Source organism: Notothenia rossii (genome assembly GCF_949606895.1).
Source record: "Notothenia rossii genome assembly, chromosome: 11".
Taxonomy (NCBI): domain Eukaryota; kingdom Metazoa; phylum Chordata; class Actinopteri; order Perciformes; family Nototheniidae; genus Notothenia; species Notothenia rossii.
The window spans coordinates 8,226,985-8,254,892 of record NC_136910.1 but is presented as its reverse complement, the minus strand read 5'-3'; the positions used below and the strand labels follow the sequence as shown (position 1 = coordinate 8,254,892).

Below are 27,908 nucleotides of genomic sequence, written 5' to 3'. Positions count from 1 at the left end.
AAACGAAGACGGAAGTACGGGACAGATGACTATTTTGCCTCGTTGTGTCTGTGGCTATCTTGAGTAGGAGCGGGTGGTTTTTCAGGAGGGAAACTTTACAAGGTTTAACGGGATTTGAGAACGATTAATTCATTTTGCCTCAATAACAGAGCCAGTGCAATTACACTGAAAGGTAGGAGCACACCTTTATTAGCAAATACGTTTATTTGGTCGTGTATTGAGATATTTTATCCGCTTCAGTTTGCGCCATTTTCGCTAGTTTGGTAATGCACAAATGTGCGCCTTTCAGCTCTGCCGTTCTTTGTCCCTATGCTTTAATGGGTTACGATATGAATTATTCCTGTCAAATATTTCACATCCCTGGTTGCTATTACAGATACTTTATCAATAATACTTAGGGGAAAGGGACTAATCACTTTTCTGTCATCCAAAATGTGGTTCAAATCAAGTGCATTAGCGCATTTTTGTGCTGCATCAGGCCGTGTCAGACGCTAACAGCGTCTGTTGGGATGTAGCATGATTCTGGCGCACATGAGTTAGCTCACAACCGACTAGCTTGCTAATCAAATAGCTTTTTGCGGTCAGTGTGTTGATATTTATGTCGATGGCAAGTTGACAGTACAACTCAACGAAGGTGTAAGATGTTAAACTAACATGTTTTCATTTCCAGGGACCCCTAATTGTAACATTAGGCGCAAACAAAATAGCATGGGAATCGTTTTCTTTAGCTATAAGGTTATCACTACCAGCTAACTTCGCTAGCCCCTTAGCTTAACATACATGAACAATACGTTAAAACGATAAAGGTTGGTGTTCAAAGTTTATCACGTCCAAAGTTGCCCACTTATATAGGGTACTACTTTACTGATATAACGTTTGTAAATGCTAAGTGGGAAGTTTCTAGTCATTTTGTTGCTTTGTTTCCTGTTACTTTACGTTATCTCCAAAGCATCGTTGCTATAGAGATAATTAGACATTCCAATGCAGGGTCTTAATTAGAGTTTCTTTAAAGCAATTGGCAACTCAATGACGTACAACTCAACCACCGTAGTATAAAAGATAACTTGGTAAGGACAATCACAAATAATTAACGGGGCGCCATGTATTTGTAGATGTAAAATGATAATTGTATCTAGATGATTAAAACACACTCTTTTAGGGAGGATGGACTAATTAAAACACTAAAGATGTGTGTAGAAAGACCTGTTGTGTTCACTTGATGAATGGAGTCCATTACATGGATAATGTCAGGTTTTTATTTCTGGTGTTTTTACCTTGCCCCTTTTTTCTAAACCAAATTGTTTTGCTTTTTACATAATGTGCAACTAGGCATTAGACATTATCTAACAAACAAGAAATAAAAAAAGTGAAACATCTAAAAATAGAAAATAAAACTGAATTAAAATGTATACATATTGACAGTGAAAGATAACAATCTGTTGACTTTCAAATAAACACTTAAAAGGGCCAAATTACAGTCAACACAATTTAAAAGTTATATATAATTTGTTGTCGGTCAATTATTTGATATAAAACAGAGATAGCAGCATATCTTTAATTCCTTTTTGGATTTAATGACTTAATTGGCAACACTTGTCAGCTTTTAAAACCATGTATGATGAACATCTTTCATGACATGACCTTGACAAAGTTGACTTGTGAATATCCCTGTTTAAGATAATGTGTTATATAATTGTCTTGACTGTCTCTTCTTATTGCAGGAGTCCCCGAATCATGTCAGGCATTGCATTGAGCCGCCTTGCCCAGGAGCGCAAGGCATGGCGGAAAGACCATCCTTTCGTAAGTAGTGTCTCATGAGATGCACCTGCTTTGTCCTCACCGTCCTGTTCTCACCTGAAAATAAAATGTCAGCTCTCAAGTGGATAGCTATAAAGAACAGGTGTCCATGCATCCAAGCTTCCTTCAGATCTGAATGCTCAGACCATATTTGAAGGTGGTCTTTGCCGTATATGGCCACATTCTCTCATCAGAAGTATGCAGATGGGTCCTCGGCCAAATAAAAAAAAACTTTGAATATATGTATTATGAAAGAATTTCTCGTGTCAGAAATTGTCGTATTGTGCCAGTGTTTCTGCTCGAGTCCACTGTCACAAATGTGACACCAGCCTTACTTCTCTAATCCCTAACACACCTTTGAGCTCTCTGTGCTGCAGTTGCCTGGCAAAGAGGATGTCGGTAGACCATTATCTCACATTTCTATGTTCTTAAAATGAATTTGAAAAGAACACACATACACTGCAGTCAGGCTGAGAAAAGTATGCCCGAAGGCACACAAACTGTAGGCAGTGCTTTTCTTTAATCATTGCCGGTTTCTGTAATATATGTGCGAGTAATTACTTTAAAATGGAATACACAACACACCAATAACAACCACTACTTTCCATTATGTACTGTGAAAAAGGAAAGTATGTTAGTGTGTATTTACATATAAAACAGTGAAGTGCGATCCGATCACAAATGGTCACTGGAGACGTGTGGATCTGCATACTAATGCCAGACGCACTTGGGCCTGTCCACTTGTGAGCTCATCACCAAACTGCATGTTAATGCCAGATCTTGTCAACTGATATCTTTATAAATGTTTGCACTCTCCTGTTCAATCTTTCAGGGATTCGTTGCTGTACCAACAAAAAATCCAGACGGAACCATGAACCTCATGAATTGGGAATGTGCTATTCCTGGCAAGAAAGGGGTAATGTCTCTCTGTCTTTTTGCATATAGAACATATTTGCTTTACGCAGCATCGCCTGCTACATGGAGCACAGTGAGCTTATTTGAAGCCACTGTTATTTCTGTAGCAGGTGAATGGGAAAATTGATAATTCTTAAAACTGGGAAAGCTTTACGAGTGATGAGCCTGAAACCTACTTATAAATAAATCTGGCAATAATAACAACAACATGGTTTTCAAGAGTTATTAGTGTTGAAACTAGTGCCAATATGAATCTAATGCTTGTGTTTCTCCTCAGACTCCGTGGGAAGGAGGCCTGTTCAAACTGCGCATGTTGTTCAAGGATGACTATCCTTCTTCGCCTCCAAAATGTGAGTTACTGTGTCTGACCTGTGATCAGTGAAAACACAACTGTTATTGGGATTGCTGCACTCTGTTATTATGTCTTACAAGATGCTTGAAGAAGTCTATCGGCATTGTGTAATCAGAAATAACATGGCAAAAACTGCACAACAAAACGCTTCATCAACCATTTAGGAATGGGCCTTTCCCCTGTGGGCCCTGCACTGTGATGTTCAATGTTCCTCTAACCTGCAACAGGGTTGATGTTGTCTGAATGTCTCAATAGATAACATTAGGTCACTGCTCTCTGAACAACAGAAGCTGCTGCTTTTCAATGGAAACGTTCAGTCCGTGTATATTGTGGAAAAGCTGTCAGACGAAAGTGGAATTTGTTCATCGTCTCTGACATTTGTAATGGATCTGCAACAGAGATGCATTTACATTTTCTTTTTCTTGGGTTTCAGGTAAATTTGAGCCTCCTCTCTTTCACCCAAATGTGTATCCATCAGGCACGGTATGCCTATCAATTCTAGAGGAGGACAAGGACTGGAGACCAGCCATCACAATAAAGCAGGTCTGGATTGCCAAGCATAGCTCATCTACATTATAGGACATTTCTGAAAAGTCTTATGAACTTAGTTTTTGGTTTCATACTGTACCTCTACATTTATATCAGTGACTGCATCTTAAAATGAATTTGCTTGAACAACACAAAGGGAGTGGTTTCAGTTATATTGACATAGTTATATGAAACTTGGCTCTTAAGTTAAATTGCAAATGTTCTGATTCAATATGAATTGTTACGGACTGCTGGAAAATAAGGGTCACAGGTTATTAAACAATTCAGGGAGATTTAACCAAACAAAGAGATAATACAAAGGCTTTTACATTGTATCACTAACACATGTGATATTGTCTAATTTACCCTACAGATCTTATTAGGTATCCAGGAACTCCTAAATGAACCAAATATCCAGGATCCAGCCCAAGCAGAGGCTTACACAATCTACTGGTGAGTGACCTTAGTTTTCATCTAAAAATACCTGATTTTTAATCTTGTACAGGGGGTCCGCGGGGTCTTAAAAAGTATTACAAGTTGATGAATCAATTTAGCGAAAATGAAGGCTATTAAAAAGTAATAAACGGCATTTCCCAAGGTATTACACTTTGTAGCTTGTTTTCAATAAGTATATAAATTGTCCAGAGAGGTTGTATTCTACAGTCTGCCTGAATGTAATCATTGCGTAGGTGTGTAGTGTGATTCTGTGTAGTTTATTTATGGCATCCCGTTGGATTTGAGGTAATCTGAACAGGACATCGCACGCTCACTGCTTGATAGCGCGCGAAGGTCCGTTTGCGTCGGTTGTTAAACAACATCGTTATGGGGAAATGCAAGTCTGCGTCCAAATGGTTGGAAGATAAGGAGGAAGGGCAATCAATACTGTATATAGTCAATGTGAGGTAAAGTGTGTCGCCAATGTAACCGGTTAAAACTCAAGGTGGCGATGAGGTCTTAAAATGTATGGAAAGGCTGTAAGTGATGAAAATGGGGGATATCTGGCGCCCGCCGCTCACAGCCAAAATGCGAGGGAGGGTGGACCGGTAACGGCGCTGTTGTTATTAGAATCTGGTGCTAGCTGCTCTAACGGATATAAGAAGATGTTTCTACAATAATGTGGAGGGAGAGTCCTCTCCAGTCAGACTGAGAGGCTGATAACTACAGCTCAGTGAGGTAAAGGACTCTGAACTTAGACTAAAGTTAACCATCTAAACACTCAAACGGTTTGGTCACAATTTATGTAAACACATTTCCAAGGCACTCCTTTTATAATGATTGGGATCAACAGGTTTGAAATCATTTCAATGTATACTATAGTAACCAAAAATATCCTTTAAAACTGGAGATAAAAAAAAAATGCATAAATAAATGTTAACTAGGTAAAATAAGATATGAATGAACAACACAAATAAAATAAGTTACACTAATTTGTTATTGGCTATGGTAGGTTATTGGTTATGTTCACATACACTTATTTGATTACATCCACTTGTCTAAGATGACAACAGAGACTTTCGACCCAAAACCAGCTGTTGACTTGTGGATGCAAGCAGCTAATCGCAGACTCAACCAGAGAGAAAGTAGCAGGCATACATCATCAGCTACCATGTCTGACAGAGAGGAAGACAGTGAGGAGAACAGTCAGGAGGAGGGTAGTGATGACAGCTTGTAGGATTACTGGTTGTGCTAATGTTGTCTTGTGTTCACCTCTGCATGTGTGTTCAGTGCCGTGTGTCTGGCAAATAAAGTCAAGACCCCCTCAAAATGTAGGGTTTATTTTATTTTAAGGATGAGCACCAAGCAACATCTCCAGGTGCTCCTTTGAGAACCAGGGCAAAAAAGTTATGTGCACCCCTGCTTATAGACGGTTGTTGTTGTCAACTATGATAAACTTTAACTCTAAAATAAATTCTGCTCATTAAAAATGAATTGGTTGTTAAGTGCAAGTCAGAGAAAATAGACGTTTGTGCAGCTTTTTGTACCAAAAGTAAAACTGCAGGGTCCCACAGACTTTGTTGTTCACACAAACACATTATTATTATTCTCATATATCTCTCTTCACTTAGCTGACTGGTAAAACCAAAACATCTTTAAATGTTTATAGGGGGAACAAAATATTAACTTTGGGCCTTTTCACACATTAAAAGTTCTTATTTGATCCGGTTCATTTGTTTTTAAAGTACGATAAATGGCGTACCTTCATCCTGTCGTCAAACCTAAATGAGCTGCGTCTCGCCCTCATCTCTTTTGGGAAATTAATTTCAGCTTTCTGCAACTGTGCTAACCACCTATAGGAGACCATGAAGCTGAGAAACAGGAACCAGACTTTGGTCGTGTTTTTGCTGCAGTGTTTATTCATGGCCAAACTAAGACTTGCACTGTACATTTACTACATACTGATGACAATAATTTACTCTACTCCGAACTCCCAGAGGTCTGCTCTGATCTACATCCGTCTCTCACTCGACCGCGCTGAGCCATTCCTCTGATCACATGTCGATGGCCTGCCAGAATTTCTAGTCATTGCTCTGGACGATCCGTGATTTTATGCTTGAAAATACCTGTTTGATCAGGATTAATTGATCGCCGGGGGTTTCACACCTGTAACTCTGGTGTGGGTCATACAGAACAGTCCGGACAAACAGGTAGGTGTGTAAGGAAGTCTGAAGGAAGGAGCAGATTTTCTTCGGTTGTTTACTTTCAAATTCTAGCGCACTCGAGGAGGTTTCTCCATTCTTACCTACCTACCTTTAAGGTAGTTTTATTTGTATCTGTCACTGAATAGGTTTTTCATCCTTGACTTGTGCTTTTCTGACGGATGTGACTGCAATACCAGGATCAAAGAGATTATTACCACAGTCTTCTTAAACATTTTCAAGCATGCACTTCTGAAGTACAAACGTGTGTGGATGTGTTTTTATATGAATTAATATATCAACATAAATCTCGGGGGGTGTCCCCCGAACCCCCCTAACATATTTGGACCTCGGTATTAAGGAAATCCTGGATACGGCCCTGTTAGTGGCTGAGAAGGTTTTTTAGACGTGAAGCAAACGTAGACTCTAAGATGCTATCAAATGATGATCTTTCAGGGTCCTGTCATAACCTGTTTAACAAAGGTCTCCATCTCACAACCTGACAGAAGAGAGACCTTGGTCCTTTCTGCACTTTTACGTGTTTCATTTCGGTCGTGTTTTGTTGTTGTTTGGAAATTGTCTTAACAGAGCAACATGTTAACTATTTTTTTTTACCTTTTTTGTTTTTCAGCCAAAACAGAGTAGAATACGAAAAAAGAGTTCGAGCACAAGCCAAAAAATTCTCCCCCTCGTAAGGCAGAGACTTGGACAGAAGGAATGGGTTTAACAAGATCACCTCCCCGCTCAGTCTCAATGAATGTGCACCTCTCACATCAGGACTTGCTTAAAGACTTCTATTTAAACTCCACACATTCTGTGCCATCCGAGCTTCGTGTTTTAGTTTCTTAATTGCCAGTTGGCGCATATTGCTGGGAGGGGATGGGTGCTCGAGCGCCCTGGTCATTTCTTTTTAAACATTTATTGTCTTATGTGGTGCAAGGGACACAGCTCGGTACCAGTTTCATCAACTCCATGCAAGCTGCTGGCTCTCATCAATGTACAAGGAAGAAAATGTATTTTTGTTTTATAATGCTCTTTCACAGGGTCTATTCCTTTTTCATGTTCTCCCCCTTTATTTTCCATACATGTAATGTTAAATTAGCTTGTTTCATTGTCAGTATTTCAACTGCTGTATAATGAATGGCACTTTTATACTGTTGTATCTCACTAGTGTCTCTAGATGGTTCTGTCTAATTCTCTTTCCCAGGTTTTCTATTCAGCATGCTGTAATATATGATAGAATCTGCTGCCTTGGCTGTCTTTTTGTTATTCAGAGTGTTTGCTATGGAATAAATAAAAATGGCCATGATAACTGAGGCAGGTAGGCTTACTTCTGTATCAGACTTAAGGTTATATGGTGCTTTGTTCATGTATGTGTTGGCGTAAATAAAACTTTCTACAAAAATTAAAGCATTTTCTTTATTAAATGAATAAAATAATCATGAAATAATGCATTCAAGGTTCAGAGACAAAAATGCAGTCATCAAAACAGTCGAAATGGATTGACGGAAAAATGTCTGTTCAAACAATTTTAGTTTACAGATATTTACAGAATTAATTAAATAAATGCAAGCAAAATGTTATGCAATAACTTGTATCTCCTCTACATTATGCATACTGCTGTGGGGGGGGGATACAAAAATAAGTGCACAATAAAAAATGTATGCCTGTATATTATGTACTAATATACAAAAATAAGAATTTACTGTTTTATTTTTGAAGCACTTTAGATGTGTAAATGTGTGTCGTTGAACTTTCAAAGTTCACGTCACAGTAACTACACAGAGCTCATGCTTCAGTCACGGCCTCCTCTCTGATGATCCCTGTGCGGCAGGTGTGGGATTTTAAGCTCCCATGATCCTCTGCTGTGACTGGGCTTCCCTGCTGGAAGGCGCTCAGAGTGCAGTACTCGTTGCAGTACCAGGGCGGGTCCCTCTCCAGCCAGCACCCCGAGTCTCCTTCAGCGGAGTATCCTGGTGGGAGGGTGCTCACAGCGTACGGGACCCCCAGCATCGAAGCATCGCAGCCGGGGTCCGATATGTTGCTGTAGATGCTTCCCTCCCTGAAGTGGTGGAAAACCTGGGGCTGACACTCTACATTCTCTTCCACCACTTCACACTTTGTGAGCTTGTCGATTTGAAGTGTTTCCTCCGCCTTCAGCACGTCGGCCGTGTGTTCGTGTGTCACCACCCAGCTCTGCAATCACAGGCTTGTTTAGTGACATTCTTAGGAGGTAAATGTTAGTGTTTTACAAGCTACACTTACCTTGAAATCTCCCTGGTATTCATTGTACAGGGTGTGGAAGTAGGGTGCTGGAGTTGGGATGAAAGCCCCTTTTCTCCACCTGTTAGTGTGAGGAACATAGAGAAGATATTAGGCGTATATTGGTTGTAGGGAATGGCATTTCTTGTAGAAGGGCTTGGCCTTTGCTGAGTCAAAACCCAGAGAGAGATCTTACTTTTTAACCGGAGCCCAGACGAAAATGAGGGTGAATAGCATCAGCACAAATAAGGAGATGAGCACCTTGCCCAGTCCCAAAAGAAATGTGTATGGTGGGGGATCTGTATGGAACAAAATGTAGTAGAAGTAAACGGCTAAATAATAAGCCTAAATGCAAATGTTTTTTTATTTTTTTTAAGTAATGCATTACCAGAAGCTGCTTTCTCAAGTTGCATTTTAAGATTAACTGTAATTTCTTTATTAATCTAAAATGATCAGATTATCTTTTTTTAAATATTATTTTTAGGCCCACCATTCACAGCTGCCTCTGTCTTCCAGTACACTTCAGGAGACCAGTCGCTCCACTCTCCTTTGTAATGCTGCTGACCAGGACTGGTCTGCACTCTGGCCGCGTACTCGGTGTCTGGATCAAAATGTTGATCATCCACTGAATAATCCAGATTGGTGACGGCAAGTTTTGACACCTGAAATGAACAGAGTAGTCTGTGAGTTAACTTTGGAAAGGAGAAGCATGTCCTGTTGGCCCAGTTTGTGCTCACTAACTAATGTATTTCTTTACAGATAATATGACAGGATGATGCAGACAGATGGGTAAAACAATATACCAATTCTGTTGTAATGGTAATAAAATGATACAGTTACAATTGACAATATTTGAATTGCTTAGGACAATTTTACAATGTCCTTCTAATTCTTTATAAATTGTTTGTCCATTTTTTATTCACCCATATCAAGTTTGTCACTCTTATAATTTGACCAAACCCCAAAAGCCTGCTTTTTTTTTAGTATCAATTGATCTAATTGTTATTTAAATACAATTTGATTATAAATAAAAATGGAGTCCCTATTTGTAGAGGGGTCACAATCAATTAAAAAGCTTTAATATTGTGATAAACAGGCGTCATGTTCAGTGTGGCACAACAGTTGGCTTTAAAGGGACACATTATCAAATGAAGAATCTAAATAAGTCAAATGTGTTGATTTCAGTAAATTGGGGAAGCGTTAAACAACAGCAAATCTATATTTTTAAAAAAAAACATCAGTTTACAAACTCAAAAAGCTTGAGAGGTCAAATCTAAGTCTCATTTATCCTGTTGCATACTTCCCAGACATGCATTTTAACATTTAAAACACTTATGAATAAAAGGTCTCACATTCAGTTTGTAAATTGATTTGTTATTTATAGAGTTTTTTTTAAAAACATGGCCAGATCTACTTTAATTCATCAAGAGCTTTCTTCGTCTGTTCTTCAAGGAATATGAAAGAAAAGAGAATGTATTTTTCAATATTCAAGCAACAAACGCTTTTCTGGGTGTATTAAATCCGAAGTATTCCTTTCCTTTAATTTGGCGGTGCTCACTGGGAGACTAGTAGAACAGAGCCGTTATTACGTTCTTAGCATGTCAAAATGAGCGTGGTAAAAAGATGGGTCAAATAAAGTCACAGTTTCACCCAAAGGCCATCACCACACTGAGCTGTTGCTGTGGTCGCCTCTCACGTAAACAAGTTCTCTTCACTGCTAGGAGCTGACATCACCAGTGTGAAAAGTGAAAGGAAAATTATTGTAAGATCTCTGAAATGCGTGAACTTAGTCGCAGTAATTTGGGTCAAACTCCCTCGCACAGTGGCAAAGAGTTACAAAAAAGTTGTTTTTTCGCCATAGTTGCAAAATTATAAAAGGTCTGCACATCTTTCATTGCAGACTGAAAACCCACCTGTTTCCACTGCAGCTTGGACACAACATATCTTAAATTGAATTTACAGGATTATTGCTGTTCAAACGTGTATCCTAATTGTTGATTGCATTTAAGTCCCTTATGATTAAAGCCTTGGCTACATTTAATTTAATATAGCTTGATAAATAAAACCAAAAATATGTCCTATTTCATTATTTGTTATGTCATTTACAAACTCAGTATTTTTGTTCCAATTAAAGTTAGGGTAAATTTGGGAGAAACCAGCTCGAGTGCGCTAGAATTTGAAAGTGTGCAGCCGAAAGAAATCTGCCCCTTCCTTACAGAGCCCCTCCTCCAACACACACGAACGCGCACATGACCAATGAGGGCACGAGATCAGTTTGTGCACAAATGGAAGGCTGACAGGCAGGTAGGCCATCCAGTTACTTTAGCCGGGCCGTCTCAGATGATTGGTCGTGGTTTTTACAGCGCCACGGCTTCTACAGATTACATGTTTTAATGTATTCATTGCTATCGGGATGTTAAGAGCATTCCATGGAATATAACAAAAAGTGTATCTGAAATGTGCCTAATTGTCCATGTTTGAGATTTAATCCAATTTTCTATTCTTCGTTGTCAAATATATTTTAACTGCCACTGAAATACTAGCGCTGTTTCCCAAAAAGCTTGTGTACTTCCATTATTACCACCAACAGGGTTATTTCTTCATCTTTGAATCTCACGTTTTGTGCGTCTCCTTTTCTGTAAAACTGAAGCTGAAACTTGAGACTGTCGACCAGACCGGTGGTATCAGCAGATTCCTCATAGGTGCTTTTCCAGGTGAAGTGGTATTGACTTGCGTTGTGCCGGACTGTGAGGCAGCAGGGTGCATTTGGTTTAACTGCAGAGGACACATTAAAGACAAATGTAGGTTTTTTAAATCGGTAGATTACTTAAATATGAATCTAATTATGTTTTGTGTGTCTCGTTTGGAAAATAATCCAAAAAGAGTGCTCCTTACTGTGGTCCACAGGTTTATATTTATCAACCAGCTCTGTACAGCTTTCAGACCCATCCTTTTTCTTGTAACAAAGTGAGATTTTATGAGCCTCCTGACGATTAAATCTCGGACCTATTCTTTTAAAGGAGCAGAAGTATTCCCCATCTGTGTTCGTCAGCGTACACCTCCATAACTTCCTGCACAAAGGAGTGAGGAAACACAAGGTCATCATCACAATTAAGGTAATCCATTTTTAACAAGCGCCTGTAAAAAAACAACTTACTCCCTTTTCTGGAAAGTGAGCCAGTAGGAGACGTTGCTGTCTGACGACGGCATGCGCAGGGAGCAGGTCACGGTGTACAGGTAATCTGTTACACAGTGAGGAACAGTCACCGCGCCTGAAAAATATTTAAACTGTTTATTGGGAGTGTCAGAGTATAGAGTACACCATAGCCTAAGGTCCTTTTCAGAATCAACAAATATTTTATGATTGATGATTTGATTATGATTTGATTATCTTGTATAGTATGTATTTTCTAAGCAAATGACCCTTACATTTAATGGGTTAGGGTTAGGGTAAGCAACTTGATCGTGATGATATTCTATCATATTTTTTATAATTAAAGGAGATAATAGCAAATACATTACCTGTAGTATTAGATCCGTGCAGACAGACAATGTTGGTGGCTACGAGCAGAAACACTATCGGCAGCTTCATCCTCAGCGGAGAGCGACCATCCATCACATCGAGGGGTATTTCTTAAGTCATGCCCTCCTGAAGCGCTGCGTTAAACAGTTTTTAATGAAGACTGAGAGGCATCACTCTGATAGCTATCATTCACATGCTCTGGTGGGAGAGGATGTGCTCTTTTAAGAGCGCAAAGTGTGTGAAAGGGGGGAGGCTACAGTTTAACCAATCAGAATGTTTTCAGGTCACCACTTTAATCTATCATCCTGTGCACTAAGTTTATTATCCCAGGTATTTTCTTTTAGTTTGGTTAAACAGTTGTATTTTTCTCCATTATTAGACCTATTTCTGTTAGTTATTAGTCTGAAGTTCTTTTAGCTTTCGTTCTTTTAGTGTCCTGCAGATTTCTTCACTTAAAGTAATTTACTGATTAGGCACAAAGCTGGAAGATACCAGCATTTAAGGGAGATTCATTTTGACAAAAAAACTAAACAAATGCAGTTGTTAAATTTAACTTGACTCAAATCAACTATCCTTCTTTGTACATTCAAATGTCAAAAGAAGGATAGCACAAATTAAGAGTATATCTTAATTGATCCATGCGCTCTTTATGCACTGGACTTAATGACAAAAGTGACTTCATGTATTTTAGCTTAACAAACGCAGCTGTCTATGGATCATTGTGAGGCTGCTTTTAATAATCAGGCACTCAAATGCCCAGACTCACTTCGAGCTAGTGTGCTCTATTAGTGCCTTCAATTATTTGATGTCATCTCATTTGTCAAAACATGTCTAATAAGGCATGGTTATTGTCTTTGTCAATGGTAGCAACCTGCAATTTGAAAACGTGAATTATTGTGCAACTTACTGGAGTGTTATGCAATGAGTAGAGCAGGGGGGGGAGATCAGCTTGAAGGTGATTCTGTGTGTGTTTGGATGATTCTTATAAAAGATACTGGTTACTTCCTCTGATGTTCACAATGTTGTTGCTTTGGAGTTTAAAAACCTGTGGCAGTTAAAGCTTTTTCAGTCTTTTCATACTTTGTGGCCCAAGGGTGCAACGTATTGTCAGCATGTCAACTAGATGACTTGTTGCAAAGGTTCAGAGTTTAAAAGACAAACCTCTCAGGGCTTCTTCTTTATTTATACGTTCATAGAAAGAGCATTTAAGCAGGAAACCGTAAACAGCATGCAGACAGTCATGTCAATGTGACAACACACTTTTAATTTGGGTTTTTGCAATCCAAAATATCTGTCTTCGTCTGATCTCTTTACTACACCACAGAGCATAGAGGCAGGCCTATTTTTATTTGTGGAAACCTAAATGACTCTCTGCATGTGAACAGTTTCTGAAACACGCAGGCGATCATCATGAAGTTATTATGAGAGGGAATATGTTCATGTCTTTATATTGCGCAAGAGCGAAAACCCTGATTAGTTAGCTTTATCTGAAACTTGTTGCTTTACCGCTGCATCTGATATGAGCGTTTTTGGTAATTTGATAAGAGTTTCCTTCATTTTGATAAAGACTAAATATGACACATAACAGTCAGATGTTAGCGTTGGTTAGAAAAATACGTCTAATCTGACAAAACATCGGTAGAAGGCTTTTGAAAACATCCTTTAATCATGTTAAACTCAGTAGACACTTCCTGATTAAAATAAATAAATAAAAAAACATTCATGGACATTAAAACCTTGTAATACCGTCATTTAATATTTTGTAGTCTTTACACTGTTGTCCCCAATATTTTAAGTCCTTTACACAGCTGGCAAATATAAAAAGAAAGACAAGTCAATTACATAAAATGACTTACATAATTGTGTTGTATTAAACTTCCATATAAAATCTGCTGTAAAATAATACTGGACCTATGAAGCAAGTCTCTGAAGTCTAAGTCTGTGGCAGGCTTTTCATATTTAGTGTTTACATGATGTTACAAAGCACCAGGAAACTAAACAATAAAAATGACACTGTGCAAACTGATGGGTGTCCTTGTCATTTAAACTGTAGGTTTCTTTCAACAGTAGGGATATAGTGAGGTACGACAGCATGGCTCACTCACAGGCCAGTTTGCCATCGAAAGAAGACAGCGTGATGGCGAAGGCCTGCAGGGCACACAAAGGGAAGCTGTAATCCATGGAGAAGACGTCCTCTGCTACCCGGCCGAACTGCATCACTATGTAATCCTCTGGAGAAAACAGAAGCAGGGGGGCAAGGAGAGATCACCATGAAGTTAAGAATAAATACAAGACAGGGGTTGAGGATAAAAGGCAGTGCCGGTTCTAGACCAATTTTACTAGGGGGGCCAGGCTGGGGCCAGTTATTTCATGAGAGGGGCACAATAAAAGCGGGTTAAAAAGACAAAGACAGTATAAAGTAATTGTGTAAAATAAACAAAAAATACAGTAATTGGTATTTGTTTTTGTAAAGGTATGTGTTTTTGTACATTTAAGTTACAGTCCTTTGTTCAGTAGTTTTTTTATTGAGAGTATTTGTTTTAGTAACTTTAAGTGACAATATAATTCAAAGACAACAGTATTTGCTTTTATAAGGTAATGAATAGGGGTGTAACGGTATCCGTATTCGTCCCGTACCGTCACGGTTGAGACGTCACGGTTCGGCACATGCAGTCACAAGACGAATATGCCTTTTTTTTACGAGTGGGAAAAAAGTCTGTCATTCAGGGCAGTATCCACTACACTATATATAATCCAGGGGGCGGTATTGCGCCTAAAAGCTGTTTGCCAGCCGCCCTGAAACAACAAATGAAAAATAAGAAGAAAACACAACAAAACGAACAAAATACAAGAAGAAGAAAAGTTTGTATGGTGATTTCAGATAACACACAGAAGCTAGAACCCACCTGCTTCTTTTAAATCAGCTGTGTGGGAACATTTCGGGTTCCCTGTGGACTACAATAACGATGAGGTGTGCGAGTGGTGGATCGGACGAGGACGGTGTGTCGGCGTTGTTCGATAGCGGTGCGGTATGCTAATGGTACTAACACACGCCAAACATGCTAAATCATATCAGAAGGCATCACCCAGATTTGCCAATCACCGGAGTCCGGCCAAAGACAACAGCAGTTCAACAGCTTATCCCTGCTGTTTTTAATAAACCAATAGACATGAAAGCAGTGAGACCAAAATAAATAACAGAAGCTTTTGGCTTATTATTTATGATGTAATATTTTCAAGACATTCTTTTTAGTTTTACAGCTTGATGAAACCTTTTTGTTTGACATCAGCCATTATAGATCATATGGCCATCTGAGTGTTTGTGGTACTGTTTGTGGTTTGTTTTTAACTTTTTAATACAGTTAATTATTCAAAATGTCAGAGTTCCTTATTTTTAAACTGAAACTTGCACTACTGTTCAAAAATAAATAACAACAAACCTGGAATTATGCATTTGGGACTTTTTTTTGCTTTTTCTTGTTGTACCGAACCCGTACCGAACCGTGACCCCCAAACCGAGGTACGAACCGAACCGTGACTTCTGTGAACCGTTACACCCCTAGTAATGAACAGTTACCAGTGTACATCCGGGTCTCTGATTCAATTTAGTTCCAATAAATCTTAATATTGTAACCTTTTTTTTTTTGGAGGGTGGTCCCTTGTCAGTGTTATGGGGGCATTGCCCCCTGTTGGCCACCCCCCTGGAACCGCCCCTGATAAAAGGAGACATCTTACCGTTTTCAGGGTGGACGATCTGGAAGTTTTTGACCGAGGCCTGCGTGACACGACCGTGGAAGTTAAGCACAAACGACTGAGACTGTTCGTTCCAGCTCGGGCATTTGTTCAACAGCGTGACCAGATTGTCAGTGTTGCTGTGTGCATGGCGGGCCAGAAGAGTATCAAGATCCTATAATAATAACACAACAGTTCAGCTCCTTGTTCTTACTTCATAGGTTTTTTTTTGTTATGTTCTTTTAATTTTTAAACTTACATTCTTTGGGCGAATGGACACTCTTTCGTCGTTCTCCAACATGCCAGGGATGGTCACTGTCATTTTCCTGGGACCCTTAAATCCCAGCACGTTCGTCTCCTGGAACGTGAAAGATGATCGTATTATAGGTTCTATCTTTTCATATGTTTTGTTAAAGTGGGTTTTATTTTAGGTGATTTTAGACTCACATAGCAGATTGCTGCCAGCTCTTGCCTCACTGATTCACACTCTTTGACAAACGGCTTTTTCTCCGGGTTTTCACCTCCATCATAGACTGTGAACTTTGTACCCAGAATATTTGACCTGTAACAAATGAGAAAAAGTAATTTGAGTAATCTAAAATCATCTAAAAGGTGAGAAGTGAAAGCGTCCTGAAATGTTATTTATTTTAGCAAAGGAACTACAACGTTTTTTATTCCTGCAATTTGATTTGATTCTGTCAGTATGCCACAAATCAAGGAAGAGTTCCCAAAATGTATGGGAAAATTCAAAATGGTCCAATTTAAACACGCGATGCAATTAATATAGAAAACCATTACGGGCCTTTTTCATGGCTGACATTTTGACAGGAAAATCACAAGCTTTGGGCTTGGGGGAAGGTATGAATTATGTTCAAGTCAAATGGCTCAAGTATCAGTAAAGTCACAAGTCATGGCTGTTACAGTTGATGTGGATTTGTAGTTCTTTTTTAAATTTTGTCGAGTCTAAATTCCTCTTATAAGTGAAAGTCGGATTCAGGCCCAGGGTTGAGAACCCCGTCCACGTGTTTAGCATAATGTCACTGGATTCTTACATTTGACCAAAAGGGGTTTTGAAAAGGTTTACAGGAATACAAGATACTGCAGAACTTACTGATAAGTTACTCAGGAAATCAAACAAATAAGATTTGGATGAGAGATGTACCTTAGTTTCCCTATGTAGCAGTTTGTGTCTCTGGTAAGATTAACTGGGTCCGTGGTGATGAGATAGTTGGATGTTTTGCTCTTCTTCCTTTTTCTGCCTGCCATTAGAAACACCTGAAAAACAGAATGATTGTAGAGAAGATAATTAACCTTCATAGCAACATGGCCGAACATTAAAACAGGATCATTTGAACTGAAATCAATGTGCACAAAGTTTGGGTTCAAGTTGAGTAGAAGGACCAACCCTATTGCCATCCTCCTTCTCCATGTGGAGGTAGTACGTGGGGTACATTCCCTTCTCCATGCCTCTCCTGTCCCTGGTGACCCTGCACTGGATGGTGACATCCCTGGAGGCCGGACGCAACGCAAACTTCTCCAGATCCTCCACTGAAATTGGAGACGATGACTGAAATGCCAATAAGTGTGAGAATGATGTTACTTTCATGCTTTTTGTGACTAATCAAAATCTTTTGACGACACACTAAACCGTTTCATTTGTAATGTCTCACTCTGTCATCGGATTCACTGTTTGACGATGAACCCTTTCTGTAGTTGGAGTTAAGGGAACCGAGACCTGGCGCGGTCTTCTCTGCTTTCTTTTTCTTCTTCTCCTTTTTCTCCTTCTGGATTTCCTCGTCTTTGCTCTCGTCACTTATTTGGCACCTGGCTGTAGAGATGCCACATTCATTACAAAAAAAGGTATGGTATTGTTGATCCTAAGATGCAACAAGGCCAGATTGTCGCTCACTTGTGTAGAGTTGTTTTTTCCTCTTAGGCGATTGAGTGGCAGGCCTCTCAGCCCCTTCTGCCTCTTCAGCTTCACTTTCGTTGCTTTTATTCTTCTTTGGACTCCCCACATCCCCCACTGGCTCTGCCTCCTGGCTCGACTCCTCCTGCAAGTGCTTCTCTGTGAAGTAGGTGAGACTGAAATGCTGTAAAAGTATTTTGAAAAGAGTATTGATATGTTAATTGTAAATTGAACTCACTTTTTCGCTCTTGTTTGGTTGTCTTGGTTGTCTTCTGTGGGTCTTCAGATTCTTTCGCTTTGTCTTTCTTCTTTGTTTTTTTCTCCTTTTTCTGCTTCTCTTGTTCCTTTTCATCATCCTGGTCGATCTCTGGTTAAAAGCAATTCAAATGAGCGATTAATTTGTGTGCACACACACATGTTAACCAAAACAAAGACATCACATTAGAATCAAATATTCTGCTTTGCATTTTCTAACCTTTGGCTTTTTCTTTTTTCACGTCTTTCTTCTTTGGCTTTTTCCCCTCACCCTGAGCGTCATCCTCCACTTCACACTTCACCTCAGGCTCTTTGTCAATCTCCAAGTTCATTTTTTTGGGAGTATTAGGAATCTGTGAAGGCACCTCATCAAACTTCATAGTTGCTGTTGTGTTGTCTTCACCTAACAGGATCTCATCCAGTGGGTTATCATGGGCATGTTCAACTTGATCTCCAGGGAAGAAAAGCAAACAAACAAACCTGGATTTTATTATTTAAAGGACTAAACATGATTGTACTTTACATTGAAATGTGTAATAAAATAGATATAGCCAAATACATTAATAAGTAATTCTCATACTAACCAGTGAGGGAAGTGTTGCTCAGGGATTGGCTGATCAGCAGCGGTGTTTGATCGGAGCACACAGTTTTGAGCTTCTGTTTCTTTTGGCGAGCATCCCGATTGGCTACCACCATTTGAGAATCAGCTCTCTTTTTTTGCTGCTTTTTCATCAAAAGGGCTCGCTGTTGGAAAACCAAGTATTAGACTTCCTTTCAAATTGTCAACTCAACCTATAGGTTAGGTGATGTCTTATTGTGCATTTTACTCACTTTCAATAAGTACATCTTGTTGTTTGGGTAGTAAAGCTGTGGTAGAATCTATCTAGGGCACTTCATTACATTTGAATGTTCTAATGTTTTTTTTCAAATGTAATAGGAGTTTACGGACCATGAGCTAAACCATCATTATTATGAGGTGTATTTGATTTCAGAAGAGAATACTCTCAATAGTTTGTGGTCCTGCTGTTTACATTTTGTTCTGATGCAAATTCAGAAAATGAACTACATTTTGTTTTTTATTTTACATCTACAGCATAAGAAGGCTACAAATGCATTCCATTGTGCACCCATTTTTATACAATAACAATCAACCCATCTTGAGCTATGATCATTGGCCAGAATTATAATATTCTGTTCTATTATTTAACCACAAAAAGAACCAGATGAGGTTTTGGGATCTGGGAAAATTACTATTGTAATATAACACATATTGGATGGATAATTGTATTCTATGCCTTATATAACTAGGCCTTTGCGTCATTGTTACTGTTTACTAACATCTTACTTGGTTACTACAGCTATAATTAGTACTTCTATCGCTGATTAACTACTGATCCTCCTTGTACAAGATATTTGTGTTGAAGCTACTCTACTGGATATAAGCCAGCAGTCACAAGACTGAGACTTAAACTTGAGCAGCAGGTGGTCCTGACACAGGTAGCCAGGATCTCAAGCGTTATTTACTTTTTTTTAACCACATGTAAGCTAATTGGACAAAAATAAGTCCCAGTATTTTATCCACTGTCAGCATGGACTATAATTATTATATTTAACTTCTATGTTTTGATAGAGGAATGGAGCTAAACGTCTACTATAACCTAAAAGTAACATATCTTTGTCATTTGGATTCTGCTTCTTGAGCAATTCAAAAATAAATAAATAAAAACCAAACATATCTGGACTATTTTATGTGTAGAAGACATAAAATACTTTAATTATCCTTGTTTCTTTACCTGGTTGTCGAGCTTCTGTTGTCGTATATCAGGGTCCTCCATGTCTGAGGGGATGAATCACTGCTATTCACAAACAGTAGATAATTAAGGATACTTAAACAGAGGCTATGAAATCCAGCATTAAAAGTTCAATGTGAGAAATTCATCTGTCTCCAAAATAAAAGAGCAATAAAATGCGTTGTTTGATTGTGGCACCCTGTCCACCTTTGTGTAGCAGAAGGCAAAGTGGATTAAAGGGGGATAATGTTCTTAAAGTGCACTGCGCAGCTCAGTCAGTGTGGAGCAGAAGTAGCAGGGGCAATGCAGGCTTTCCAGGACCGCTCTGTGTGGGTGCTAAGGTGTAAACACAGGAGAAACAGGAAGGGAAGGTGATCACCTCCTCATGCCACTATTAAATACTTACATCACTTACTTACCCGGCCGTAAACAGTGAAACAGGAAGCCAAACAAGTCACCAAAAACTGCTAGTAAATCCTCCGAGTCTCCCCCAAACGAGCCTCATCGTGTTCTACCTTCTCACGAAACATAACATTCGCGTGGGCCATTAAAATCCCCCTAAAACGGCAAAAATAATAGATAAAAACAACAGAAACAAAGCGTTGGCTATTAGCCGAACAGGCAGGTTTATGTCGTTCCCATGGATACGACTGTCACGCAGCAGCGATTGAGAGCAGTGAAAATTCAAAACAATCAAAACATCCATGTTTTTAATGAGAAAACAACATTGTTTGTGTCTGTATTATTAATTTAGCGTTGACGTTTTCGACGTTTGCACTGGTAGGCCTAATATAGACCTAGCATTATTCTAGAATTGAATGAAATCACTTGATTTTCGACAAAATAAAGATCAGTAGCCTATCTAAAAAAAAATTGTGGATATTTCAGCTTATCTTTTTCCTCTATAATATTTTTTTCTTTTCAGTATTTATATTAGGGTTTTATGTATAGAAAAGGCTATTTATATTTTTAAATTCCTTATATTCTATTTTCAATTCATAAAAATACATTTTATGTTTTTCTGTACAGAGCGCTAAACCGGAAAAGAACATTTGTATCACGTTGCTAGGATACAACCTTCCAAACAGGAAATTATTCCGCAAACTTGCCTTTGGTCAATTACAGTGAAAATTGATGAGAGAATCGGTGTAATCTTACTTCTGTTTTTCAGCTGTTAACGTCTGCAGTTTGCTCAATTTATAATTGGGCTTAATAAATAAAAATGGATACAATAACAGAGGTAAGAGCTAGTTACAGGTTGCTACTTGACTGCCTGCACGTTTACTTTATTTTTGTTATAAATTATATAGTTAAAATATAAGGATTCATATTATAGCTATAAGAATTATAGCCTTGTGATGCATTGTTTTTTTCCTGTAGGTACCACAGGCCCTGAAACCTAAATTGATGCTATGGTGAGAGCTGTGTCCCCAGATTATATTCAATTTCATTGGTTGCTGCTTTAAGCCCTACATACAAATGTCTAGCAAAAATCCATTCCTTGTGTGTGTTCAGGACAGACGTAAACTACCATGACATGGAGGAAATCGAGAAAATGCACTCCATCCCTGATCTGGAGAGGTTTTTACCACCTGTTAATATTAAACATTTCTATCTATTTAACACAATCACACTGACAGCATTAAGTATTCTTTCACACTTCTTCTCTTCTGTGACAGTGCTTTATGCAGAGTGTTTGGAGTCGATCTCCCTGAACCAAAGAGAGGAGTTCTGCTGGAGTTGTATGTCCAGACGGTACTTTTTTGCAGAGAATACAACTATAAAAAGGAACAAACATCTGCTCTCTTGTCCATCATCAAGGCCACGCATGAAGCTAACATAGGTACGAAAAGTCATATTATTATTATCAGTGTAGATGGATGATGTTCAAACAAAGTACGCTTCAAGATTACTCATTTAAATGTTCCTTAACTTTAAATGGGATGTGTTTGAAACTCCTTTCTTGCAGAAACTCCGCTCAACAACATAGAGCAGTGTTTCAAATACTGCAAGGAGCTACTTCTCTGTCACTCAGTCAGGGTGTGTACAACAAATCACAAACAATGTTACTCAGTAGAGCTGCAACAATCAATGTTTTAGACTCTGACTCATATTAAGTTCGAAATCGTTTGTTTTAGGTACTCTGGGAAACTGTTATATACATGGGTTTGAGCCCACAGATTTCCATACAATGTTCAATTTGAATGTTTTCCCACAACAGCGACCTCCCTTTAGCATCAACCTGTTTAACTCTGAGGAGGCGACCTGTATCTTAAACTACATCTATAACCGCTACGTGAGACACTATAAACTCTACAAATATATTTTCGCCCCACAGGTAACAATCAGACATAGATTCAAGCAACCGCTGCTATTGTTCCTTTTTTTTTTTTTTAAATAATACTATTATTTTATAATACTTCTCTTTATTATTTTTGACCAGCTACAACTTGACTTGTCTTTGACTTATGGGATCCCAGGCCAGGATGAACCTACCATGGAGAACTCTTCTGCTCTAGGTAATAATTGGTATTTGCAGGTATAGTGGCACAAAGCCCTTTTTATATTGTGTCACATTGAAAACAGAATATTCTTGATATTTTAGAGCACTTTAAATCAGTTGTATTGATACTTACTCATACTTTTCCTGCACCAGATGTTGAGAATGTAATGGAAAAGGAAACAGAAGCATCTATTGGAGAGCCGGAAGGAGCAACCCTAGGTAGTAGCCCAATCAGTTTTTCTAAAAAGCCAAATGCACCCAGAATATTATATTCTAACTGCTTCATTTCATCCCTTTCAGGTTCACAATCAGAACTGAAGGGACTTATAGAGAGAGAGGTCAGAGAGCAGATGACGCTCGTGTCTGGACAAATGGATCAGCGAATGAAAGACATCGCAGATCAGCACAAGAGGGCACCAGATTCTCCACAGCCCAACCAAAAGGCCAAAAAACACTGATTAAGAAACATTGATCTTAAAGGACCGACACAAATCAGATCAATTAGAGCTTCAAATTAGTTTTATTCTCATTAAATCATTTTTTCTTCATATACAGTACATATATCTGCATTGTTACAATTAATGTGCATTTCTCAGGGAGGCACTTTCTGGAAGTGCCGCTCATTAAACTGCAGAATGAACTGAGGATGTAACGTGGTTAGTTAGTTTCAATAGGAAATACAGTCACAATAGTCTTCACAGTTAGATAAGTGGGTTTCTTATTAAGGAATGTCTGCATGCACGACAGTATATCTACCACAAACACCCCAAATACTGTACTTAAATGTTAAACATGTCTTCTGTTACTGCTTTGTAACCCTTGTAAATCTGCACCTTCTTGTGTTATGTCTATATAATTATTATCTAAACAGTAAACCATAGTGCTTTAATGTCCACACAGTGCTTTGAAAAACATTCTCCTCTCAGTAATAACTGACTATCAACAGGTAAAATCCTAAGTACACATAATGTAGTCGTATGTTATATGTTATTGAAATGATTGTGCAATGTGTCCTAAACTGCAAAGTGGCCCTGCAAACATGATGACCTGACAAGAAAAAATTCAAACAGCCGCAAACACGGATCAAAACGCAGATAGGATGAGATGTGCGTGCTTATCTTTAACTCGGAAAAACACGGTGCGCATTAAGGCATAGAAACATCCTGGCCCTTGAACACCTCATCTTGAAATCAAAGTAATTCAAAAAGACAAACGCTGACTTGAAAACACATGCAAATGTTGAAATACAAATCACCGTGGTTTGGAATGAGGTTGACCTGTTTATGACTCGAAGTCCTCCAGGCCCAGCAGCATGATCTTAGCCGTGTTCTGAAAGAGGGCGGCTCGGTTCTGCTGCTCCCCTTTCTTCACCCAGTGCCCGTAGATGCGGAAGGCGCAGCCGTCGATGAGTTTGCGGACACAGCGGAGGGAGTAGGGGTCTCGGGCCAGAACCTCCCGGGTCAGAGGGCGAGTCCTGCGGTAACGGCTGTACATCCTGATACAGGCCAGCACGCTGATTATCAACACCTGAGGAGGCGTGAGAGCACAGAGAAGAGGTGAGAATGGAAAGGACAAGAAGTTTATATAATTGAAACTCAACACTGTGACTCACCCTAAATGTCTTTCGGGGAATGAAGAGTCGCACTTTCTCCTTCTGATACAGTCTGAAGAAGGGATGTGATAAGGCTTGCTCAGAAGTGAGACGGACGGCAGGGTCCACCACCAGCAGCCTGGATATCTGAGCAAAGTGATTCCAAACTAAGACGAGTGTGATCCAGGAGAATATTCAGAACATTCACAAGATATTATGAAACTTCTATCAGCTCACCAGATCTTTCACGTTGTCCGACCTGTCGTCCCACTCAGGGGAGCTGAACTGATACCGGCCCTCCATGATCATCCTCAGCATCAGCATCTGCTTGCGATGCCAGAACGGTGGCGATCCAGCCAGTAAGGTGAAAAGGATAACACCACAAGCCCAGCTGTTCAATACATGCACCAAAAAGGTAAGCAAGAATTAGAGATATAACTAACAGCCAGGTTCATTCTTTGTAAATGTATACTGATTCAAATGACACTACAGATTAATGTTATGATCAAAAGGAAGGCTTACAGGTCGACCTCTTTGCCACAGCCTGGGTGCATTTCATCCATGGAACATTTCAGTATTTCAGGGGCCAAATAGCCAGGTGTCCCACAAAGGTCTAATTCAAATAAAAGAGAACAGATCATGTTAACCTCTGTCTACACAAACTATATGCATATCTAAATAGATCATTCATTTCCAGTTTATTATACACTCCAGTACCTCTAAGCTTCTCTCCAGGTTGAAGCTGCACAGAGAAACCGAAGTCGGACAGTTTGATGTGTCCCTGATCATCCAGGAGAATGTTCTCAGGTTTGAGGTCCCGGTGGACAATGTTGAGGGAGTGGAGATACTGCACGGCCTCCAGCAGAGCTCGCATCATACTCCTGTAGAGCAATGCATACATTTAACATTGACATTTTCCACCTAAAATCAAATGTAGTGCAAATTAAATCCAGTTGATGTGTCAAAGTTGGAGCTCACCTGGTTTCTTTCTCACTCAAAGTCACTTTTTCTGTGAGGTAGTCAAACAGCTCTCCTCGCCTCATGCTGTAAGTGAAAATTCAAGATTACTATCATCATACAATTGCTTCGTGATTATGCATTTATATTTTAGGGAAGGAATAGTAAAAGTGATTGCACTTCAGCTATTTGTTGTAATACTCACAGGTCAAACACCAAAAATATGAAGGTTGTGGACTCATATGAATCAATGAGAGTGACTGAAGGGAATCAACACAAAGAAAAAGGTTTCAATACATTTAAAATTTAAAGAAAATAAAAGTGTCTTGCAGTTCGGGAAGAGTAGAATTCAAACCCACTTATTGAGGAATGCCCTTTCACCATGTTGAGGACGTGGATCTCCTTCAGTGTGGAGGTTTTCACCTCCTCCAGCTGCTGGACTGTCATCCTCTCAGCCGTTATCTCAATAATCTTCACTGCCAGCTCCTGACCCCCATGTCTGTGCACACACCTGCGCACCACACTGCTCACACCCCTGAGACAACATTGACCCAGGATACAGAATAAATGTTTTTATTATTATTCATATTGAAAGATAAGGTCACATTTCTGTTTTTATCTACTGCACTCACCTTCCGATCACCTCCTTAGGATCATACTTCTGGTAAAACTCCTTGGCCCCTACCCAGTCTGGTAATTCATCTCCAAGAATTATGTCTTTGGTCATGGTGACAGCATACGAATCTGTAATAACAACACACTGTTAGTCACATGTGTCTCTTTGTAACATTGCGGTATGATCAGTCTAATAACAGGAACCACTGACAAGGAAGTGTTTGTATTAACTTTAGTTTAATTCAAGTCATAAGAATTTTATTTGGAATAGTTTGCTACACATACCTTTCTCTACTCTCGAATGTTTAAAAATGTGGGTTTTATTAGCTAGCTGTGTGTGTGTTGGTCTTGCCCTTGCTGCAGCAGCAGGTTCACTGACCGTACAGGAAGCTACTCACCAAGTATGAAATGTCACAACAAGAGTGAGCTGGAGACCACGAATAAGGAATCTTTATGAAAATGCCATCACAGCTAGAGGAATCTATCGTGAAGCCATAACTGTGTGCGATTCAACGGCGACAAATTCAAAGTTAGCTACCGGTTATGTTAACAACAACAGCTAGCTACCGTAAGCGATGTTTACATTCTAGTCTCATTCCTCGAAACAGCTAGGAGCCTGTTATTACACAATGTGACAGCAGTGCCCCCGTGTGGCCGGAGTAAAGATTGCAGCTAGGTTCATTAAACGAATACAAAAAAAAATGTTTAGGCATTACAAATAATTATTACACTTATTTTATATCATCACAAAATGCCATACTCATTTAATGTATATATTATTTTTTTGTGATTGACATTTCTTAAAATAAAAAATGTGCGGAAGTACCATGTCGTTATTTCCTGTAGCTTCGCTGGATGCACTGAGTTACATTTTCAGTCGCTCCGTGTGAAGGTTTGTAACGTTAATATTTGCCGTAAATCTTGTTTATACGTTCATTTCCGTGTATAGTTTCCTTTCAGAACATCATATAGATGTAATGGTGGTCCCTGAATGAAAGTCGTGACCACCAGTCATTAAATATTCTGGACAAAGAGCCCCGTTTAGCTAACTAAGGTTTCGGAGAAAGATAGCATTAGCATAGCTAGCGTTTACAAGCTTGCTAACGCTCCGAGAAGAATTGCTAAATTGAGAATAGTCGGTAGTGTTTTAAGAAGTAGGTTATACAATATCAGTCAGCATAATCGATAAGACACACATATGTTAACATTAGCACCAGAAGAGCACTATTCGGAGCCAATTACAATCAGTGGCCCTTAGTTCAGGGCTAATGCCGTAGCTAGCTGTCATCAAATGAATGAGTTCCCTATTTACAAACTAATGTGTAGTTTCTTAAAGCTGTACCAACGCAAATATTGTTTGATCTCTTGCAGGGGAAGGAAAGATGTCAGGTGCCGGGGGAGGAAAACGTCCCTCAGGAGGGGACAGCCCCCCTGTCCCACCTGAGAAGAAGAGCAAAAAAGAGGAGAAGACCACTACCACTCTGATAGAACCCATACGCATAGCAGGAGTCTCCTCTACGGTCAGTCATTTGGTCTTTACAAGTCCACATATATTAAACACTTACTAAGAACAATAATCAGCATTTATGACATTGCTCACTTCGTTTTTTTCAATTTTTCCTGTGCAGGAGGAAATGGACATGAAGGTCCTCCAGTTCAAGAATAAGAAGCTATGCGAGCGCTTGGAGCAGAGACAGACGATGGAGGATGAGTTACGAGAGAAAATTGAGAAGCTGGAGAAGAGACAAGCCACCGATGACACCACCCTGCTGATTGTCAACCGGTACTGGTCCCAGGTACTTCTTCACATCTAATTACATTGTTTAAACCAGATTATACCCAATTTGCGTCTCAAACTGGTGATGTAAACACAAGATAAGTGGGGTCTCATTTTGTCAAAGCCACCAACAACTAATAAACACGTTTTTGTATCCGTCTTTCCTTACCTAACCCCTTGTTTACATGATTTTACACATTTTAATAAAGTACTATATGATACTGTTGTACAGAAAATAAACCCTAGGTAATATTTGTAATAATTGTGTGTCGTATTTGCAGTTGGACGAAAATGTGCAAGTTCTGCGGAAACGTATTGAGCCCGGCACTCCGGTGTCATCGACCCCTGCCCCACCTGCACCCCCCCTGCCTGAACCAACACCTATGGAGGAAGATGGTGTCAGTCTGGCCTCACCAACTTCCGCCGTGCCTCCACCTCCTCTACCAGCGAGTCCAAACGGGGGGGAGCTGGCAGAGAAGCAGGACGCGCATCAGGAAGAGCGCCTAGAAGGGCAGAAGCAGCCCCCGCCTCCTACTGGGTCAGAAGCGATGAACCTCAAGGAGCTGCCACACGACTCATCAACAGGTAAGCAGGGTTTTTTACTAATGTGATCTATCTGGAAAGTCTCCATCACTTACTGCATTAGTAGACCGCTCCAATCTAAGCATATCAGATGTTATTTGATCGTCACATTATTAGAATTAGGATTAAAGTGTAAATGGGTATGATTCCACATACGTTTTCAATATCAGTTCTCCTCAGTATT

At 39.4% G+C, this 27,908-nt stretch overlaps 6 protein-coding genes across 9 annotated transcripts in view; 3 read left to right on the top strand and 3 right to left on the bottom strand.

The window, feature by feature from the left end:
* The first annotated feature begins 14 nt into the window (after nucleotides 1-14).
* ube2ib (ubiquitin-conjugating enzyme E2Ib) lies at nucleotides 15-7,638 on the top strand. The gene is made up of 7 exons (XM_079657592.1): nucleotides 15-172; nucleotides 1,722-1,800; nucleotides 2,630-2,713; nucleotides 2,990-3,062; nucleotides 3,498-3,607; nucleotides 3,966-4,045; nucleotides 6,860-7,638. Exons 2-7 carry the CDS (start codon nucleotides 1,735-1,737, stop codon nucleotides 6,921-6,923), a joined length of 477 nt encoding a protein of 158 aa, XP_079513718.1. The 5' UTR covers nucleotides 15-172; nucleotides 1,722-1,734; the 3' UTR covers nucleotides 6,924-7,638.
* Nucleotides 7,146-12,218, bottom strand: LOC307023914 (interleukin-21 receptor). The gene is made up of 8 exons (XM_079657588.1): nucleotides 12,013-12,218; nucleotides 11,648-11,762; nucleotides 11,386-11,561; nucleotides 11,108-11,265; nucleotides 8,981-9,152; nucleotides 8,687-8,789; nucleotides 8,494-8,572; nucleotides 7,146-8,424 (listed from the first exon to the last, which is right to left on the bottom strand). Exons 1-8 carry the CDS (start codon nucleotides 12,104-12,106, stop codon nucleotides 8,017-8,019), a joined length of 1,305 nt encoding a protein of 434 aa, XP_079513714.1. The 5' UTR covers nucleotides 12,107-12,218; the 3' UTR covers nucleotides 7,146-8,016.
* cfap119 (cilia and flagella associated protein 119) lies at nucleotides 11,510-22,951 on the top strand. 2 transcript variants are annotated; one of them, XM_079657590.1, is made up of 11 exons: nucleotides 11,510-11,606; nucleotides 14,067-15,053; nucleotides 20,871-20,939; nucleotides 21,080-21,114; nucleotides 21,215-21,280; nucleotides 21,379-21,542; nucleotides 21,669-21,739; nucleotides 21,921-22,037; nucleotides 22,143-22,218; nucleotides 22,356-22,421; nucleotides 22,503-22,951. In XM_079657590.1, the coding sequence occupies exons 3-11, from the start codon at nucleotides 20,922-20,924 to the stop codon at nucleotides 22,658-22,660; spliced, it is 771 nt and encodes a 256-aa protein (XP_079513716.1). In that variant the 5' UTR covers nucleotides 11,510-11,606; nucleotides 14,067-15,053; nucleotides 20,871-20,921; the 3' UTR covers nucleotides 22,661-22,951. The 2 variants fall into 2 exon arrangements, with proteins under 2 accessions (XP_079513716.1, XP_079513717.1); XM_079657591.1 differs by lacking the exon at nucleotides 14,067-15,053 and having other exon boundaries at nucleotides 11,592-11,606.
* On the bottom strand, nucleotides 13,125-20,631 carry LOC307023913 (uncharacterized protein). Its single transcript, XM_079657587.1, has 12 exons — nucleotides 19,703-20,631; nucleotides 18,494-18,653; nucleotides 18,130-18,360; nucleotides 17,893-18,021; nucleotides 17,655-17,813; nucleotides 17,416-17,573; nucleotides 17,151-17,312; nucleotides 16,908-17,020; nucleotides 16,193-16,307; nucleotides 16,005-16,103; nucleotides 15,749-15,920; nucleotides 13,125-14,244 (listed from the first exon to the last, which is right to left on the bottom strand). The coding sequence occupies exons 1-12, from the start codon at nucleotides 19,742-19,744 to the stop codon at nucleotides 14,111-14,113; spliced, it is 1,674 nt and encodes a 557-aa protein (XP_079513713.1). The 5' UTR covers nucleotides 19,745-20,631; the 3' UTR covers nucleotides 13,125-14,110.
* On the bottom strand, nucleotides 22,704-26,003 carry phkg2 (phosphorylase kinase, gamma 2 (testis)). Its single transcript, XM_079657589.1, has 10 exons — nucleotides 25,764-26,003; nucleotides 25,383-25,494; nucleotides 25,110-25,285; nucleotides 24,956-25,010; nucleotides 24,772-24,837; nucleotides 24,511-24,674; nucleotides 24,316-24,406; nucleotides 24,031-24,184; nucleotides 23,815-23,940; nucleotides 22,704-23,729 (listed from the first exon to the last, which is right to left on the bottom strand). Exons 2-10 carry the CDS (start codon nucleotides 25,475-25,477, stop codon nucleotides 23,484-23,486), a joined length of 1,173 nt encoding a protein of 390 aa, XP_079513715.1. The 5' UTR covers nucleotides 25,478-25,494; nucleotides 25,764-26,003; the 3' UTR covers nucleotides 22,704-23,483.
* rnf40 (ring finger protein 40) overlaps nucleotides 24,070-27,908 on the top strand; it is a 20,621-nt gene continuing 16,782 nt past the window's right edge. For 2 of the 3 annotated variants that reach the window (XM_079657585.1, XM_079657584.1), the window contains exons 1-4: nucleotides 24,070-24,208; nucleotides 26,737-26,885; nucleotides 26,994-27,161; nucleotides 27,424-27,727. In XM_079657585.1, the coding sequence (XP_079513711.1) occupies nucleotides 24,196-24,208; nucleotides 26,737-26,885; nucleotides 26,994-27,161; nucleotides 27,424-27,727 (634 nt within the window). In that variant the 5' untranslated portion in view covers nucleotides 24,070-24,195. Of the gene's footprint in view, nucleotides 24,209-26,186; nucleotides 26,258-26,736; nucleotides 26,886-26,993; nucleotides 27,162-27,423; nucleotides 27,728-27,908 lie in introns of those variants that run through there. The other variant, XM_079657586.1, reaches the window with a different exon arrangement.

Excerpts from the sequence above, each read along its gene's own strand:
- cfap119 (XM_079657590.1), top strand. Across the intron at positions 21,115-21,214 it reads AAACCTAAATTGATGCTATG|GACAGACGTAAACTACCATG; the intron begins GTGAGAGCTGTG and ends GTGTGTGTTCAG. Across the intron at positions 22,038-22,142 it reads AATATATTTTCGCCCCACAG|CTACAACTTGACTTGTCTTT; the intron begins GTAACAATCAGA and ends ATTTTTGACCAG.
- phkg2 (XM_079657589.1), bottom strand. The coding sequence starts at position 25,477 with ATGACCAAAGACATAATTCTTGGAGATGAATTACCAGACTGGGTAGGG. Across the intron at positions 24,185-24,315 it reads TGTGGCAAAGAGGTCGACCT|CTGGGCTTGTGGTGTTATCC; the intron begins GTAAGCCTTCCT and ends TGTATTGAACAG. Across the intron at positions 23,941-24,030 it reads CGGACAACGTGAAAGATCTG|ATATCCAGGCTGCTGGTGGT; the intron begins GTGAGCTGATAG and ends CACTTTGCTCAG.
- ube2ib (XM_079657592.1), top strand. The coding sequence starts at position 1,735 with ATGTCAGGCATTGCATTGAGCCGCCTTGCCCAGGAGCGCAAGGCATGG. Across the intron at positions 3,063-3,497 it reads TCCTTCTTCGCCTCCAAAAT|GTAAATTTGAGCCTCCTCTC; the intron begins GTGAGTTACTGT and ends CTTGGGTTTCAG. Across the intron at positions 4,046-6,859 it reads GAGGCTTACACAATCTACTG|CCAAAACAGAGTAGAATACG; the intron begins GTGAGTGACCTT and ends TTTGTTTTTCAG.
- LOC307023914 (XM_079657588.1), bottom strand. The coding sequence starts at position 12,106 with ATGGATGGTCGCTCTCCGCTGAGGATGAAGCTGCCGATAGTGTTTCTG. Across the intron at positions 8,790-8,980 it reads GACAGAGGCAGCTGTGAATG|ATCCCCCACCATACACATTT; the intron begins GTGGGCCTAAAA and ends TGTTCCATACAG. Across the intron at positions 8,573-8,686 it reads GTCTGGGCTCCGGTTAAAAA|GTGGAGAAAAGGGGCTTTCA; the intron begins GTAAGATCTCTC and ends TCACACTAACAG.
- LOC307023913 (XM_079657587.1), bottom strand. The coding sequence starts at position 19,744 with ATGGAGGACCCTGATATACGACAACAGAAGCTCGACAACCAG. Across the intron at positions 18,361-18,493 it reads GAGCAACACTTCCCTCACTG|ATCAAGTTGAACATGCCCAT; the intron begins GTTAGTATGAGA and ends TCTTCCCTGGAG. Across the intron at positions 17,814-17,892 it reads AACCAAACAAGAGCGAAAAA|AGAAGCACTTGCAGGAGGAG; the intron begins GTGAGTTCAATT and ends CCTACTTCACAG.